The sequence below is a fragment of the Physeter macrocephalus genome, chromosome 11, assembly GCF_002837175.3.
Source record: "Physeter macrocephalus isolate SW-GA chromosome 11, ASM283717v5, whole genome shotgun sequence".
In the NCBI taxonomy this organism is placed as follows: Eukaryota; Metazoa; Chordata; class Mammalia; order Artiodactyla; family Physeteridae; genus Physeter; species Physeter macrocephalus.
In genome coordinates this window covers 33,126,096-33,143,980 of record NC_041224.1, presented here as the reverse complement: position 1 = coordinate 33,143,980, position 17,885 = coordinate 33,126,096, and the positions used below count along the sequence as shown (strand labels likewise).

General features: G+C 56.0%; 1 protein-coding gene across 1 annotated transcript in view; it reads left to right on the top strand.

Moving 5' to 3' along the window:
- The window catches only part of PFKP (phosphofructokinase, platelet), a 73,386-nt gene that overhangs the window by 39,938 nt on the left and 15,563 nt on the right, over window positions 1-17,885 (top strand). Inside the window, exons 8-16 of the mRNA XM_007110714.4 lie at window positions 3,091-3,186; window positions 4,482-4,574; window positions 5,195-5,320; window positions 8,370-8,434; window positions 8,932-9,001; window positions 9,296-9,442; window positions 11,683-11,753; window positions 13,310-13,397; window positions 13,999-14,151. Coding sequence (XP_007110776.2) covers window positions 3,091-3,186; window positions 4,482-4,574; window positions 5,195-5,320; window positions 8,370-8,434; window positions 8,932-9,001; window positions 9,296-9,442; window positions 11,683-11,753; window positions 13,310-13,397; window positions 13,999-14,151 — 909 coding nt within the window. The remainder of the gene's footprint in view (window positions 1-3,090; window positions 3,187-4,481; window positions 4,575-5,194; window positions 5,321-8,369; window positions 8,435-8,931; window positions 9,002-9,295; window positions 9,443-11,682; window positions 11,754-13,309; window positions 13,398-13,998; window positions 14,152-17,885) is intronic.

The following is a 17,885-nucleotide window of genomic DNA, read 5'->3' as shown; positions in this document are numbered from 1 at the left end:
CCGTGGATTATCAGTGTCGGGCAGATTTCCCCTAGTTAAGGCTTCTAACTAAGGCATGCGAGGCCTCGTAGAAAACAACGGTTAGCTTTCGGGACAGAAATCCCAATGCGTATGGAATTTCCCTTCTCTTATTTTCATAACCATCTTATCGCTGTTCCATAGGCAAAAAAGTAAACATATGGCAGATGCTAATTATCGTTGCATTCAGCGAACACGTAAGTGTTGCATACAACCAGGACCCGCGTTTCATAAGATATGGCCATTGCCTTCAAGGTGATGGGTTCCAAGAGAGGAATTCCAGCAACAAATCGAATAAGCTCTGCTGACCCAGAACCTCTGTAAGAAACTGTTGGTATAGCTGTCCTTTTACTAGGAAGAATCATGCACCCTTTTGAGGCTGGAGCTCTAGGCTGCAGCAGGCCAGGGGCACGTCCCAGGGGTGACCATGACCATTGAAGTAACACACGAGTTCATCATCTCTTGGTTCTGACCTGGAGACCTGGGCGGCATGCTGTGCCAGCTGGTGTGGGAAGGTACGTGGCTGGTTGCAGGAGTCGAGCACTGGCCCTCCTGTTAAGCAGGTCCTTCATCGTGGCGCTGAGGACATCCACTTAACTGCCATTCCACGGGGCATTACTTGAGGGACGTGCCTGTCCCTGCATCTGTCCCCTCTCCTCCGGAGTCCCTGCCCTCGTTGATGATGACACTACACAGGCCGAGGTCTAACGCCCTTAGAGAGCCAGAAGCACCCTGGTTGTGAGGAAGCGCCTGGCTGGTCAGAAGGTCAGCAGTGAGGCCAGGGGGCTGATTTTTAGGTTTCTCCACTATTTCTGTAACTGTATGGTCTTATCTGCAAACCTCCTTGAGTTTCGGACATTGTAAAGTGCCCTGCCAGCTAGGACGTGTTTGGATCCCCCCTTAAGCGTTGGCAGAGTTAGCACTAATGGCTTAAGCTCACTTGGGTGGAAACACTCGATATTGCAGTGCCTGTCACTAATTTTTATTGGTTATCAGTGTAGCACTGTGAGAGTTTTTCTAAACACCTTACCGGAAAATTGGCCCAGGAAGCAAGTTCCAGAGCATCCCCCAATCATGGGCATTTCGGTATAAAGTTGGAAAGGACTCAGGGGCATCAGAAGTCCCAGGGCTGGGCTTCCCCGGTGGCGCAGTGGTTGAGGGTCCGCCTGCCGATGCAGGGGACACGGGTTCGTGCTCCGGTCCGGGAAGATCCCACATGCCGCGGAGCGGCTGGGCCCGTGAGCCATGGCCGCTGAGCCTGCGCGTCCGGAGCCTGTGCTCCACAACGGGAGAGGCCACAGCAGTGAGGGGCCCGCGTATCGCAAAAAAAAAAAAAAAAAAAAAAAGTCCCAGGGCTGGATCCTGGCTCTGCCACCCACGGGGCAAACGATGTTTGGACAGACGACCTCCCCTTCGTGTCCTAAGTTCCTCAGCTGTAACTCGGGGTCATGATGCTGCTCCTTGGAGATTTTGTGAGGATTCAGTGAATGAGTGACTCCATCTGGCTGGGGGACCAGGAGGCAGTCAGTGAACTACACAGACTAGCTGGCTGTCTTCCCACCTGGGTGGATAGGTGACCCCATTATTTTTTTATTTTTTATTTTTTTATGAATTTATTTATTTATCTTTGGCTGCGTTGGGTCTTCGTTGCTGCATGCGGGCTTTCTCTAGTTGCGGCAAGCGGGGGCTACTCTTCGTTGCGGTGTGCGGGCTTCTCATTGCGGTGGCTTCGCTTGTTGCCGAGCATGGGCTCTAGGTGTGCGGGCTTCAGTAGTTGTGGCTCATGGGCTTCAGTAGTTGTGGCTCATGGGCTTCAGTAGTTGTGGCGCACGGGCTTAGTTGCTCCGTGGCATGTGGGAGCTTCCTGGACCAGGGCTTGAACCCGCGTCCTCTACATTGGCAGGCGGATTCTTAACCACTGCGCCACCAGGGATGACCCCGACCCCATTATTTTTTTTCAGCCACTTTGGAATATTGTATTTTATGGATGAAGTATGGCTATTTGGCCAATTCCATGTTTGTGGACCAGTCATTACTTCCATTTTTGCTCTTTCAAGTGATGCTAAAATAATTATGCTTGTTGTCGTATCTTTATACCTTTTAGATAGTACTCTGATTAATAAGTTCTTCACAGTGTAGCACATTTTGGGACTTCCCTGGTGGTCTAGTGGTTAAGACTCTGACCTTTCACTGCAGGGGGCACTGGTTCGATCCCTGGTTGGGGAACTAAGATCCCGCATGCCACGTGGTATGGCCAAAAAAAAAAAAAAAGTGTAGCACATTTAACATCTATCAGAAACCAACAAGACAGCATGTGTGTTTGTGACGCAGGACGGGCCGAGCCCCCTTGGCTGACATCCTCAGGTGCCGCCTACTCTGGGTTCACCGCCCCACACAGCTCACACCCCCCCAGAAGAGGGTCCTTGATTGGGGACTTGATGGAGAACAGACTCACTGAGAGTGATTTGGGGCATCGCAGGATGCTGGCCGTGAGCCCGGGAGCACCGCGGCCCCCAGTGTTGGACGCTGCCAGCCTGGCTGTTCCCGCACGGGCGGCTCCGACCCCGCCTGGGCCCCGCATTCCCCTCTGTGTCCCTCCTGCCCAGGCCTGGGGCAGGCACTGCCCATCACAAAGGCGAGAATCGGTTTGTAAGCACTGATTTTTATTCTCCCTTATTTCTGTAACTGTGCGGTCTCACGTGCAAACCTCCTTGAGGTGAGGTGGCAGGAAGCTCTGCCTTCCGGGGGAGTTCTCGGGCCTGGTTTGCAGTAGAGACCCCCCCTCCCCGGAGAGCCCAGCCTCGGAGCTCATCGCCGTCCGGGGGTCCAGGTCAAAGGCACCGGGGGCCGGCCTCCGCCTGTGGTGATGTCACAGCAGCTTCTGCGCCTGCAGGCCTGTCCCACCTGCTCACCTAGGGCACCTTGACCTGCCCGTGTCCTTGGGAAACCCCACGTGTGAAATCAGTTGACCGTTTCTCCCTGGAGAGAGGCCAGTTCAGGTGGGGCAGAGGCCCCTGTTGTGTCGTTAAGAATGGTTTGGGCATTTGAGGAGTTCATCTTTTGTTTCCTTAGAACCGTGCCCGGAAAAAAAGACTGAACATCATCATTGTGGCCGAAGGAGCCATCGACACCCAAAACAAACCCATCACCTCTGAGCAAATCAAGGAGGTGAGTGTGTCAGGCTTCTCACGCCCCGAGCCTGGCTAGAAACGGGAGATTTAGACACCTTGGGCAGGGCGGGAGTCCGGAACCATGCGCTATTATTTAAATATGTTTTGTTCTTCTTGCTCGTTAGAAATATTTTCATAATGACTCATAACTTTATTGGCATCAGAATCATACAGCTCCTGGCTTCCGGTGAGCCCCTGCCTCTGGAATGCTGTTGGGAATATTCCCAAAGGCCCCGGGCTCCCCTGACAGAGACGGAGGAAATGCGATCGGGTGGGGTTGGAAGGTTCCAGCTCTGGGTGCCGGCTGCCCAGGAGCTAGGAGGTCAGCAGAGTTCCCTCTCCCACCGGAGGATCAGCTGAGCATGGCCTTAACTCACAGGGAAAGCCGCTCGGCTGGCCTTAGTCACTGCTCCTCCGCCCTGCGTGGAGGCCGACCCCGCAGTCCTGTTGCCCGAGTCCTGTTGGGCTTGGTCGGCGGGTGCTGGCTTGTCTGGCCCAGGAGGGATCTGCTGTGCTCCCCGGTTGCCCAGGTAACTGGGCAGGTTCTGGACACGGTGCTGGGGAGACGGACTCGGGCTCTGGTGGAAGCCGCCTGCCAGGGCAAAGCACATCATCACCTTGGCTTTGCAAGTTGGTTTCTCTGATGCCTTTTACGTATTCCCTGACCAGCTTTTCACCTGATTATCAAAATATCTGTCAAAGTCATCTGCCAGTGTTTACAGAAGTAATCAATACAGTCAGGGCAAAGATATTCCTTCCCACTCAATTGAAGTTGAGATTGGATTGTGGAATATTAGAGCCAAAAGGGACCATGGAATTCCTGTGACCCAGCCCCATCATTTTTATAAAGTAAATGAGGGCCAGTCAAGACAGGTAGCCTGTCCCGGCCAGCTGGCTGGGTTCACCTGGGCCCTGGACTGAGGGGACACTTTGATTTGACTGTGTCATGCCTTTCAAATACAGCCTTACAAATTCAAGGTGATCTCAGGGAAATGTTTATATTTTTACAGAGTATATGCTTGAAATACAAGCTATAGAAACAGTGACTTTTAAAAATCGTGTTACTTACGTTCACTTGCGAGGTAGGAGCACAGAGGTTTTATCTGATGATAAAAGTATTCTTTAAAAAATATTAATTTCAGCAAGCTGTTAAAGATTCAGGAAGTGAAATTTAGAAACTAGAACATTCTTCAACATAGATGTGTAGAAAGGGGAGAGAGACCCCTCCCCTGCTTCCAGCCCCATCCCTAGGACAAGCTGATGTGCCCGGCCATGTCCTGTGTTTCCCCTCAGCTCGTGGTCACACAGCTGGGTTATGACACTCGGGTGACCATCCTTGGACACGTGCAGAGAGGTGGGACGCCTTCAGCCTTTGACAGGATTTTGGTAAGTGAGGCTGGAAATGGTCAGGCATCTCGTCACAAGGAAAGGAACACTTCTGGGATCGCAAAGGGACCAGTCTGCTACGAAGACTGGGTGATCTTGAGTAGCGCCATCGGTAAAGGGCATCTCTGCCCACAGCGCTGGGTGGCTTGTCCCTAGGGTGCTACGGCCCGTAGTCTCATAGGGAGACCTGCTAGCTGAGGGGGGTTCCTAGGCCCCTGGTGACCCAGACACTGAGAGACCCCGCCAAACGTGGGGGACAAACCCAGAAGGTGGAAAGGGGGTGTCCACAGGCAGGTTTCTAGAAATGGACCCAGGGACCACAGAGACCCAGAGTCCAATTCTCAGTTTCCTGCTCTGCACGCCTCTGATCGCCCCGCCCCCCAGCATGCCGGTTCCTAGCGGAGTTGATCTCTTTGTTGGAGGTGGGTTAGAAGTAAGCGGGAAGGGCTCTGAGTAACTAACGGGGACTCGGTGCAGGAGAAGCGAGGGGGACTTGAGGACGGAGGAGCTGAGAACACGGCTGGTCCCGTCTGAACGAGGGGGGGCCTCTGTCTGTGGGCGCCGGGCTGGTCGCCGGGCGGGCCCGGGGCCAGCTCCGACCAGCGTGATGTCATTACCAGGCCAGCCGCATGGGGGTGGAGGCCGTGGTCGCCCTCCTCCAGGCCACCCCCGAGACCCCGGCCTGCGTGGTGTCGCTGAGCGGGAACCAGGCGGTGCGGCTGCCGCTGATGGAATGCGTGCAGATGGTGAGCGCGGGGCCGGGCCCCGCCCAGCACAGGGGGGTGGGGACCCCGCCCAGCACAGGGGGGTGGGGACCTCCCCCAGCACGGGCGGACGGCCTTCCCCGGGACCCAGGGCCCCCCTCCCGGGCCCGTGACACCGAGCACGCGGGCCCCCTCCGCGAGTCTAGTCTGTCGGGAAGGGGGTGTCCTCGGGGTGCCCGGGTGCTTCCTGTGGGCGGGTCAGAGAGGCCGGAGACCGCTCTGCAGGGACCAGGGAGATTCTCGGGGTGGGGAGGGCACCATCCAGCCTCTCCAGGGTCAGCTGCTCCCGCCCTCCCGTCCCCGAGGCCCTCACACCTGTGATGTGACACGGGGATGGCCGACTCGGGGGACCCCAACGTGCGCCGCCTCCTCCGGGTGTGGAGCGCGGGCCGGTGGCTGCGGGGAAGCGGGGGATGGTTTTCCAGTTGACCGTCCAGTAGCTGTGGCGGCCGTGGGGTTGCCTTAGGGACTGTTACTATTTTGTATTTTGCAAAGTCTATTCACGACTCTCATTTTATTTGGTCTTCCCAGTGGCTCTGAGGTGTATGCATTTTATTACATGTACAGAGAGGTAATTAAGTAATTAAGTCACAGGACTTGTTGAAAGTAACCCCTTAGAAACATACTTTCCAAAAGCCGACGGCAGTAAAGGAAGTCTGCGTGTGTGTGCATGTGTGTCTGTATGAGGGCGTGTGTGCGTGTGTCTGTATGAGGGCGTGTGTGCGTGTGTCTATGAGGGCGTGTGTGCATGTGTGTCTGTATGAGGGCGTGTGTGCGTGTGTATGAGGGCGTGTGTGCGTGTGTCTGTATGAGGGCGTGTGTGCGTGTGAGGGCGTGTGTGCGTGTGTATGAGGGCGTGTGTGCGTGTGTATGAGGGCGTGTGTGCGTGTGTATGAGGGCGTGTGTGCGTGTGTATGAGGGCGTGTGTGCGTGTGTCTGATTAAGTCACAGGACTTGTTGAAAGTAACCCCTTAGAAACATACTTTCCAAAAGCCGACGGCAGGAATGTATGTCTGCGTGTGTGTGTGTGTGTGTCTGTATGAGGGCGTGTGTGCGTGTGTCTGTATGAGGGCGTGTGTGCGTGTGTCTGAGGGCGTGTGTGCGTGTGTCTGAGGGCATGTGTGCGTGTGTCTGTATGAGGGCGTGTGTGCGTGTGTCTGAGGGCATGTGTGCATGTGTCTGAGGGCGTGTGTGCGTGTGTCTGTATGAGGGCGTGTGTGCATGTGTGTGTATGAGGGCGTGTGTGCATGTGTCTGTATGAGGGCGTGTGTGCATGTGTGTCTGTATGAGGGCGTGTGTGCATGTGTCTGTATGAGGGCGTGTGTGCGTGTGTGTCTGTATGAGGGTGTGTGTGCGTGTGTCTGTATGAGGGCGTGTGTGCATGTGTGTCTGTATGAGGGTGTGTGTGCGTGTGTCTGTATGAGGGCGTGTGTGCATGTGTGTCTGTATGAGGGTGTGTGTGCGTGTGTCTGTATGAGGGCATGAGGGCGTGTGTGCGTCTGAGGGCGTGTGTGCGTGTGTCTGTATGAGGGCGTGTGTGCGTGTGTCTGAGGGCGTGTGTGCATGTGTGTGTACGAGGGCGTGTGCATGTGTCTGTCTGAGGGCGTGTGTGCATGTGTGTCTGTATGAGGGCGTGTGTGCATGTGTCTGTATGAGGGCGTGTGTGCATGTGTCTGTATGAGGGTGTGTGTGCATGTGTGTCTGTATGAGGGTGTGTGTGCGTGTGTCTGTATGAGGGTGTGTGTGCGTGTGTATGAGGGCGTGTGTGCGTGTGTCTGTATGAGGGCGTGTGTGCGTGTGTGTCTATGAGGGCGTGTGTGCGTGTGTCTGTATGAGGGCGTGTGTGCGTGTGTCTGAGGGCGTGTGTGCGTGTCTGAGGGCGTGTGTGCGTGTGTCTGAGGGTGTGTGTGCATGTGTGTCTGTATGAGGGCGTGTGTGCATGTGTCTGTATGAGGGCGTGTGTGCATGTGTCTGTATGAGGGCGTGTGTGCATGTGTGTCTGTATGAGGGTGTGTGTGCGTGTGTCTGTATGAGGGCGTGTGCGTGTGTCTGTATGAGGGCGTGTGTGCGTGTGTCTGTATGAGGGCGTGTGTGCGTGTGTCTGTGAGGGCGTGTGTGCATGTGTGTCTGTATGAGGGCGTGTGTGCGTGTGTCTGTATGAGGGCGTGTGTGCGTGTGTCTGTATGAGGGTGTGTGTGCATGTGTGTGCACTGTGAGGCTGTGGCTCAGAAGAACAGAACGTGGAATGATGAGGAGCAGTTTATGGTGAGCACATTTCTTCTGCCCAGTGTCTCTCTGTCCGTTTTGAGACAGACAGCCAGTAGGTACCACTAGTTTGTCCTTGAACGACCTTATGTCCTGTTGCCTCAGCCAGACTGTTCACAAGGCCACAGCCAGCCCCTCACTGACCACTGCTGGCCAGGTGTCTCCCTGAGGGCCTGGCAGCGTTGACCACCACAATGACAGTGGAAGTAGGGGCATTGTTCTCACCACACAGAGGAGGAAACTGAAGCTCAGAGCGATGGATGACCTGCCTGGGATCCTGAGATTGCAGGGCGGCGGGGGTGGGGGGCCGGTGCTGGTCCCGAAGCGCTCTGCCCCCCGGGACAGTCCGCCCCCCGCCCCTGCCACAGCGTCACCTGCGTCCTCCGCTCCCCGGGGTCAGGGGTGCTTCTGTTTGTTCTTCCCTCACCAGCGTCAAATGGGAATTTTTCAGAGCCTGGCCTGGGAGATCCGCTTCCTTCTGGCCTCGCTCTCATGGGCCGGAATCCCTAAGACTTCGGGACCCGCTTACGCTGGCAAGGCCGGTGGTCCCACCTCGTCCTTTTCTATGAAGCAGCCTGGGTGGGCGGCCTAGGCTTCCCCCCACCGTAGCCAGGCAGTGCAGGCTCACTGACCCCAGGCTGCCGGCTACAAGGTTGGACGTGAAGGGACCCGGATGCAAGGACCCAGCTGGTTCCAGGTCCCTAGCCTGGATCTGAGGATGCACCATCTTGACATGTTCTTTCTTCCTTTCGTTGTTTCCTTAAAGACCCAGGAAGTACAAAAGGCGATGGATGAGAGGAGATTTAAGGACGCTGTGCAACTCCGAGGAAGGTGAGTCTTCTGAAAAAACCTGTTTTACTGGGAGCCTTTGTTCGTCACGCCTGGTGTTAGAATGTGCCTGCAGGCGGTGCCTGTTCTGTATCAACATAAGAAGTAAGAAATTAAGACAGAATGCAGTCAAGGCACTGTTCCTAAAGGTCGATGGTCCGGGTGACTAATTACAGAGAAATTTATTTTTTGGCAGGGTGAGGGGGGGTCGTTTGGAAGCTGATGAAGTTAGGATAGAGAGTGGCATGTGGCTGCTAGCATTTGGGGAAAGAAACTTGCTGTATCCGAAACGCCCCTGCCCCTCAGCCCCTTAGAGGACATCCCTTCCAGTCACTGGGAACACCCGAGGCTGCCTCCCCTGAGAGCCCGGACACAAAGCTGGCACCTTCGGGCCGTCTGCGTCCGACACAAGCGTCCTCTGAGGCCCCTTCTCCCCAGATGAGCCCATACTGCTCCGTCCACAGTCTAACCTTTGGTCTAACACCGTCCTTTTCTTCTAGGAGCTTCGAGAACAACCTGAACACCTACAAGCGGCTCGCCATCAAGCTGCCGGACTCCCAGATCCCTAAGGTAGGAGACGTTGCCGTGCGCCACGTCCCCGCCTCCGGCAGTGCCTGGGTCCTGCTCTGGCCTGGGTGCCCTTCTGCCCTGGCCAGTTCGGCGCTTGGCTCCCAGGAGACCACCCCGCGCCCCGCCGACCCTTTCCTCCTGCCCCCTCCCACCTGGGCGACTCGGCTTTTCAGTTCCGGCGCCTGGGCCCCGCGCTCAGCCCGTACGCTCTGGCTCCAGGGTGCAGCGGTGCGAGCCGTATCCGCCGCGACCCGCACACACCCACACGCCCCCCACCCCCCTCCCGACTTACAGAGCAACTGCAATGTGGGCGTCGTGAACGTGGGTGCGCCCGCCGCCGGCATGAACGCGGCCGTGCGCGCGGCCGTGCGCGTGGGCATCGCCGACGGACACAAGGTGTTCGCTGTGTACGACGGCTTTGAGGGCTTCGCCAAAGGCCAGGTGAGTCCCGGGGGCGCCTGGTGAGGGAGGTCCTTGCAGAGAAGGCAGATTCCGGATTTCTCACAGGTGGTAGGGAGGGCCTCTCTGGGGTCCGAGGGCCCGGGCATTAGGTGGGAAGGGAGCACGTGCGCACGAGGCTGCGGTGAGGTGTGCATGGGATGCCATGGGCGATGCGCGAGTACGGCGCGCTGAGCACACACTCCGATAAAAACCTAGGGAAAAGATTTACTGCTTAAGTGCTTACTGACTACACTTACTGCGCGTCTGCGATTTACTTATTATGTTAACCCATTTAAATCTCTCAAAAATATAAGATATTATCCCCATTTTCCTAATGAGAAAGCTGGGGCACCGAGGCTTAATTCACAAGACCACGGTCATAGGATGCAGGGTGCTAAACACGTGGTGAGGCTACAGACGCTACGCTCTTAGCCGGGTGTTTCCTGGTCCCCTCTCATCCGAGGTTTCAGTTCTGCGGTTTGTTACCTGTGGTCCAGGAATATTAAATGGAAAATTCCAGAATAGACAATCTGTAAGTTTTAAATTACGTGTCGTTGTGAGTAGCGTGATGAAATCTCCAACTGTCAGCTCTGTCCTCCCGGGACATGAATCCTCCTCTCGTCCAGGGTATCTGCCCGTTAGTCACTTGGTGATCAGATCAACCCTCATGGTATGGCAGTGCTTAAGTTCAGGTGATCCTTACTTTACTTAATAATGTCCCCAAAGTGCAAGACGGGTGATGCTGGCAATTTGGATATTCTCTTACTGCGCCTGTTTATAAATTAAATTTTATCCTAGGCATGTATGTATAGGGAAAGAAGGATACGTAGGGTTCCAGCATCGCTGGGGGTCTTGGAACATACTCCCTGCAGATAAGGGGTCGACTGTGTTTATTCACCCAGCGACTCAGCAGCTACTTACTGAGTTCTTAGGCTGTGGAGCCAAATTAGTGAAGGACGCAGACAAGACTCCCTGCATCTCAGGGAGGGAGATGACAGAGGTAAAAATCGATGTAGTGAACTCTCCAGCATATCAGAACGTGACTGGGGCTAAAAAGATGCAGGGGAGGAGGTTGCAGTGCCGTGGGCATCTTCACTGAGGCCCTCCAGCCAGTGCTGCTGGGAGGTGACCCCTGACCAACGTGTGAAGGGCTGAGCAAGTGCCCTTGGGGACACCGGACCTTGGTCCCAGGCAGGGCGGATGGTGCAAAGGCCCTGAGCTGTTGGGGGGTGGGGTGGGAGGGGCTCACGTGACTGCAGCAGAGGAGCGAGGGGGAAGGAGGAAGGGGGTGAGGGAAAAGTTGGCGAGGGCCGCATGGTTTGTAGGTGATCCTAAGGGGTCTGGCCTTTGCTTTGAAAAGACAGGAGGGTTTGGAGCAGGGGCGTGGTGCATTCTGACAGGTTTCCATAAGAGGCAGGAGTAGGGGAGCAGGAGAGTAGTTGGGGGGACTTCTGCAATAGCCCAGGCAGGATGCGGGGGGCTTGGTCCAATCTGACGACGGCGGAGTCCATGAGAAGTCTTCCATGGTCTTGGGTGCATTTTGAAGGCCTGGCCAATAGGATTTGCTCTAGTACTAAGTATGCACAGGTGTGAAGAAAGGAGGCAGGAATGAGTTGCAGCTGATGGACATGGGAGATCTGAGAGGCGCTGGGACTTGGATGGAGTGGGAGGTGCCCATTGAGCAGGTGACCCCTCCGTGCGGGGCCTTCAGGAGACCTGGGCGAAGATGCGTGTTTGGAGGCCTGTGATATTCCAAACTGTGGCCGCCCCGAGTGTGTGAGGGAGGGGGAAGGGAGAGCGTTTTGCTGTTATGGCCGTGGGGTGTTGTGCAGACACCTAGTGGGCATTTATCGGTGCTCGTAGGTGGTTCTCAATTTTTAAGAAGTGTTTTTTTAAATCTTAGTTGAATTAAGCAAACTGTAATATTAATTTTTCTTTTACTTCGCAATGGTGGGATTTGGCTAACTAAAGCATGCCTCTGATAGGCGTGGTGGGGAATAAGATGCAGGGTCCTTCCTACATGCGGGGGGCTTTGCCCGTCCGTGTTCCTAATTGTTGAGCCTTAGAATCTGGCTCAGGCCGCAGCTGATTCAGCCTTGAAATGAAAGCCGTTTCCTAACATTTCTCAAATCCTTACAGACGCGAAGCCCGTCAGAGGTGCAGACATCTGAGCTGTTTTTAGAGCCCTCTAATTCCTTGTTCTTTTTCGCTACACCTGTTTCTTTTTGTTTGCATATTAGATAAAGGAAATTGGCTGGGCAGATGTCGGCGGCTGGACCGGCCAAGGCGGCTCCATCCTTGGGACAAAACGGTAATTCTCCTGTCTTGATTCTGACCTGAACGTTCCTGCGGGGAGCGGCTGGTGCAGAGGCTGCTGCTTTACGTTCCTGTAAAGGAGCCCAGGAGGAATTGGTCCACGTCCTGGCTCCGGTCCGGGAGGGACCCGAGTTGTGTTATGGGGAGCTGATGAGATGTGGCCTGAAAAAGAGACAAAGCAGGGGACCTGGGAATGGCTTCCTCTGATAATTCCTTGTTTCCATTGACTGGAAGAGCCCAGTGGTGACAGAAACCCCTCACCTCGCTTGAGGTGATGAAGACAGGGCTGTCTGAGCTGCGGTGACCTTGCTGTGTAGACAGGATCGATGGTGGCTCAGTGTCGTGGGGACCGCAGGCCTGAGCCGCCAGGGCCCCACAGCCGGAGGGAGGACCTGGGGGGGCTCCACACAGAACCACCCGTTTCTGAAGTGCAGCCGCTTCTTTCCTCGGGCACAGCCGGGGATGGGGTATGTCCCCGAGGCGCTGATTTAATACGAAGCTGTTTCTTCTCTGATCTCAGGGTGCAGCCATCACTATGTGGCACGTCGTAATGTGGAAAGGAGGTAGTTGGTACTTAAGCCTAACGAGTGTTGCACTCCACGTGAGCGTTAGCCTGTGTGTTGTCCAGGGGAATCGCCCCAGCCTCTGTCCTGCTGTGAAGCTGGGTGCCCGCGTCGCCCAGGAATCTGTGGAGCTGGCCTAGTTCTCCAGAGCTCTTTTGGTCCCGTCACCCCCCCAGCGCCCTCGGGGGATGGTGTTCTGACAGCGGAGCTCCAGTTAGGAGCCAGGGCTCTATCGGCTGCCTCCTAGGCCTCTTCCCACCAACTGTAATGCCTCAGCATAGTCGGCTTCACGAGCCCCACCCCGGGGCTGCTCTGGGCTGGCTGGGGCGCCCGGATGGCAGCGTATTCCCACGATGCTCAGACGCTGGGAGGGACCCTGTAGTCGACATCATGACCGCTCATGTGCCCTGGCCAGCCAGGCCCTGTGACTTCTCTACATCCACCCCAAGTATAAACCCCTGATTCCCCAGACGGCGCAAGGGAAAGATCGGGGTGGGTGCCGGTCTCAGGATGGGGCACGGCTGACTATCGTTCGTCTCTTCCACTTGCCGGCCGTGTTTGCACAGGTGGTAAAACGGGACCACGTGAGCAAGTGTGCTCGGAGGTGACTTTAAATGAGCTTAGATGGGGTAAAAGGTACATGTACTCTGTACGTGGCTCAAAAACTGGAAGTTGCCATCCAATTATCGTTGTGAACACTTGAAAGCTTTTGTGGTTCATTTTTTTTCCTAACCAGGCAGCAGGGTTCCTTGAGACCCAGGTGTTGGACAGCTGCAAAGTTTCATCCCCTTTTCTTTTGAAAAGACCCTCTTTTGAGACCTGACTGCTGGCCACTCTGCCGCGTGTGGTTCCCCAGCCCCTCTGTCCGCCAGCAGCGCGGACGAGGGAGCGGACATCCTCCTGCCCCTTGGTGCCGTGCAGCTCAGCCTCGGAGGGTGGCGCACCAAGGGGGTCCTGCCTGACCGCCCCTCCCTTGAACCGTCCCCAGCACCCTCCCCGGGAAGTACCTGGAGGACATCGCCGCTCAGATGCACGCCCATGGCATCAACGCGCTCTTGATCATCGGTGGATTCGAGGTACGTTCTGCTCCCCTGCTGGCTGGCTAGCGCTGTTGGTTTGAGTGGGGACCCCGTGCCGGCTCCCGTAAGCATCGTGCCGTCGGCCCCTCGGTGTGACCGGGGGTCATGCAGCCTCGGGCCCAGCGGCCACTGAGTAATGGTGATGCAGAGAATGAGAGGTGGCAGCCCTCGGGGACAGACACTGGCCCAGCTGTGTAAAGGGACTCGATCGGGAAGCGAAAGCTCGACTCCACGTCTGGGGTCCGTCCTCTCAGGGAGTTCTCACCTCTGTCGAGTCTGTAGAGATGACCTTCTCTCTTGAACTGGAAGCCCATTGGCTATTCGGAGAGGAGGGCAGTGATGGGGCCAGATCATTATCTTTTAACCACATGTTGGACTGCCCACCTTCATTTTTAATATTCAGCCGAGATCAGTCCCATGATGACCTTTCTGTTTCCTTAAAACGTGAGAACCTCAGACTCTCACCCGTGAGCGGCTTAGTCTCACCCCGACGGGACGATGCCGCAGCCTCACCTTGGGTGCAGCGCTGCCCGTGATGGCGATGCGTTTCCCTCCCCACCCCCGTCCCATCCCCACAACCGCACACATTCACCTGCAGGCCTACCTGGGGCTGCTGGAGCTGTCGGCCGCCCGGGAGAAGCACAAGGAGTTCTGTGTTCCCATGGTCATGGTTCCCGCCACCGTCTCCAACAACGTGCCCGGCTCTGATTTCAGCATCGGGGCGGACACCGCCCTCAACACCATCACCGACGTGAGTGCTGGCCGCAGAGCAGGTGCCGCGGACACTAACCCAGGGCACCTGGCCCGCTTTTATCTACCTGTGCACTCGAGGCAGAACCAGGGCGCTAGGGTGGTTTGTTGAAAAGTTAAAAAAAACAAAAAAGTCCGGTGGTTAAGGCGCCGCGCTTCCAATGCAGGGAACGCAGGTTCGATCCCTGGTGGGGAACTAAGATCCCACATGCTGATGCAGCCAAAAAAAAAGAAAGTCTGACAGTCACCGATTCGGCTTCCAAAGATCTTTTGGCACCGTTTTCCTGTGCTGCGGCCAGGGTGACATCATCTGTAGCGTGGGTAGTTTTGGGTCACAGTGATGTGAATATTCATTTAAATGCCTTTTTTTTTTTTTTTTTTTTTTTTGGCTGAGCTAAATTTACCAAAAGCCTAAAACACATTATTGTGATAAATCCTGGGTCCACTGGCCCGTGCTTTGATATTCGAGGGTAGAATCTGGACTAAAGATTTTGTAATTTTATTCATTGACTTGAATCCTCTTTTAAACAATCGTATTAGTTTTGGTTTCGGCCGATAGCCTCATCCTCATCTTCCCCTTTGTGGACTGGGACGATAAAGCGCATCTAAAATAATATTGATGTTATTTGAATGTGTTTGTTTTTGTTTTTTTTTTAGCCTTTTGGCCATAACAAAACCTAGAAATACCTCTTAATCATTGTATTTGTAAATCACGCTTGGGAAATCACATTGGAGTTTGAAGATCGGTATCTAACACAGAATGCATCACTCCCTTTTTTAAAAAATTCGGCATCTAAAATTTTGCAGTGAATTCTCATATTTTCTTTTCCTTGCAAGACGTAGATCTTGTGACTGTTTTTCTAAGCATTTTTCCTTAAACCCATGGCATCAAATCTGTCTCTATAGTGCCGGTAGATAAAAGAAAAGCTTTTAAAATAGAATTTCCCTGGTAAGCAATGCTCGTTTCTTGCCTTCCTGAGCCTCTTAAGCTTTCCGCAGTTTCTTTACTAAAAAGCCCTCCAGTGTCGCCTGTGTCCCCACGCTGGACCTCCTGACCCGCGTCCCTGCCCTCTTGCCTGCCGTTGCTTGTGCCTCCCCGGTGACACCGTCTGTGCTTTTGCTGCTGTGGGACTAATTTAGCTCCTGGTCGATGCTCAAGCTCTGAGGTGAAAGGTCATGTCTGTCGCAAACTGAATGCCATCGCTGTGTTACTGCTTCTCCTGCAATAGCTGGGTCTGAATCTGCTCACTCCACGTTTGCAGTAGAAGCAACGGAAGCTCATTTCCTAGTTGTCACCTAACTAGACCCCCTTGGGGTGGCAGGGACCCTGGGAGCGGTCGTTGGTGGCTCCTGACCAAGGTCGGTGCTCCTGCCCTGTGATGTTTCACGCGCTCTCAGGCAGGACGGGATTCTCCCACTTTACAATTCCAGGCTCCTTTGCTACAAAGCACGATTTTTCCAGGCGATAAAGATTGCTTACGTGTATTGTTGAAAATTTGAAAACCAGAATAAGTCCAGGGAAAATTCCGAATGATCCATCCTGCTTCCATTCAAGGGATTTTGAGATTATTACGCGACCCTTTACATTCAGGTTTTTATTCATTCAAGTTTCTCGGAGCCGGGCTCACAGTTGTAAAGTGGGCAATGCCTGTCCGTGACTGGGCCAGGGCCGTCCTTACAAGGTGGGTGGAAGTGATGCTCCGAGGGCCTAAGTAGGGTTTCTTGTTCTGGTTCATGAAGGATGGTCAGGGGGTGGTCGGGATGACCCGCCCCAGGCCTGCTCAGTGGATCCTGGAGCTGGGGGGACAGAAGGCCGGGCTGGCGTGTTGAAGTCGCTGGGTTTCTCCCAGGGTTGTGTGTGTTAAGCCACAGTGAGGCTGAGTCTCTTAGGAGGCCTGGGTTCGGGCTGGACCTCGGCTGGGCCGGACACTTGCAAGAAGTGGGGCAGCAGGCAGGACCGTGCTGGGGGAGGGGCCTGAGGTGGCCAGAATGTCCCCAGGGCCTAGGGCGAGGACCCCGAGGTGGCCTCATGTGGTCAGCTGTCACATCCTCTGGACCCTTAACCACTGTCCTCACATCACCTCCTCCTCGTCGGCCTGTGCGCTGAGCTTACAGACATGTCACCTGAAACAGACCCCGGAGGATTTAATGCCTCGTAAGGTCCCGGCGTCTCTGGGGCAGAGTTAACGCCTCAGGGCAGGTTTTGAGGGACTCCACAGCGTGAGGCTGTGCGTTGCATCTACTCCTCAGAACCAGCGCACTTGTCCCCTTCAGAACCACAGCTGAAGCGACCTCGGTGCTGCCTGGGCCCCGGGAGGTGGCCGTGGCTGCAGCTCTGCTGGTGGCCCTGAATTACGTCGGTGTGGGCGGCTCAGCGTCGGCCCCAGGACCTCGGGCTCGTGTCCTGGACGGGGTTTTCCCCGGGGCCCCGGTGTCCCTCCTGTTTTCTTGGAGATCAGAGGAAAAGCAGGGGAGTGATGGTGACCAGAGGGTGGAGAGGACCTGCAGGTGTGGAACCGCCGTCAGGTTTCAAGGTGCCGGTGCCCCTGTCCGCCCCCTACGCCGTGCGCCCCCGACCCAGGGTATCCCGGGGGTGGGGGTTCAGACAGCCCAGGAGTCCGTCTAACTGTGGAGCTCACGTCCGGATCTGGGCGGCCCTGCAGTGGTCCTGAGCTACGCTGGGGCGGAGGAGGGTCCGTGTGGGGACTGGGAGCCAGGCCGGGTGGAGGGAGCGAGAGGCAGGTGAGCAGCCCCCCGGAGCCCCTCACCTTCCTCCCCGCCACTCCCTGGACTAACCCACTGCGGGTCCTCCATCCACGCGTCCTTGGGCTGCAGCCCCCCGAAACCCAGCCTGTTTCGGACTCTAGCGAATGGACGCGGGGAGGAGTAGTGGGTGGGCAGAGAGCACAGCCCTCCGGGAGGCCTGGGTCCATCCTGCCTGTGAATTTTCCTGCAGAAGGCACCCCAAGGTGGTTTTAGGCGGGAGAAATAAAGACAGACGGGGCGGAGGCCCATCGGGCACACGTTCTGCTGAGCATCTGGCCGCGTTTGGAGCTGTGGCTTCAGGGACCCGGGTCTCTAATGAGCCACTTTGACTAACACTGAGGCGGGGTATCCGGACCCCAGACGCGTGCTTGAGAAGGCCCGCTTCTCTGACATCTGAGCCCAACAGTTTCACTGGGATCCCAACCAACTCGGGGCTCAGGGCACCCAGCGCTGCTCTGTGTGAGATTCACAGGGCCCCGAGGGGAGGGGGCTCCCAAAGCTCTGCCTTCACGGCTCTGGCAGCTGGCACTGCGTCTCCATGTGGGTCCCAGCACACTGGCCCAGCCCCGAAGCTCTCCCCCAGCGCCCACCCCCAGTGGGTGGTTTTCCCTCGTCCCGGATACCAAGAAGGGACAGGCTGTGTCTCCAGCCCTAACCCAGCGCCGCCCGACCCCGCTCTGATGGCCGCCTGCCTGGCCCCGTGGTGTGCCGGGTTGGGAGCCCTCGCCTGAGCCTGCACCCCGAGGGCCCCAATTCTGAGTCTCCCCCCTGCACCCCATGTCGCCCCACTGCTGTGTCCCCTTTCCTGCACCCCATGTCCCCCCACTTCTCTGAGTCTCCCCCTACACTCCATGTCCCCCCACTGCTGCGTCCCCTTTCCTGCACAGAATGTCCCCCCACTTCTCTGAGTCTCCCCACTGCACTCCATGTCTCCCCCCTGCCGCGTCCCCTCTTCTGCACCCTATCTTT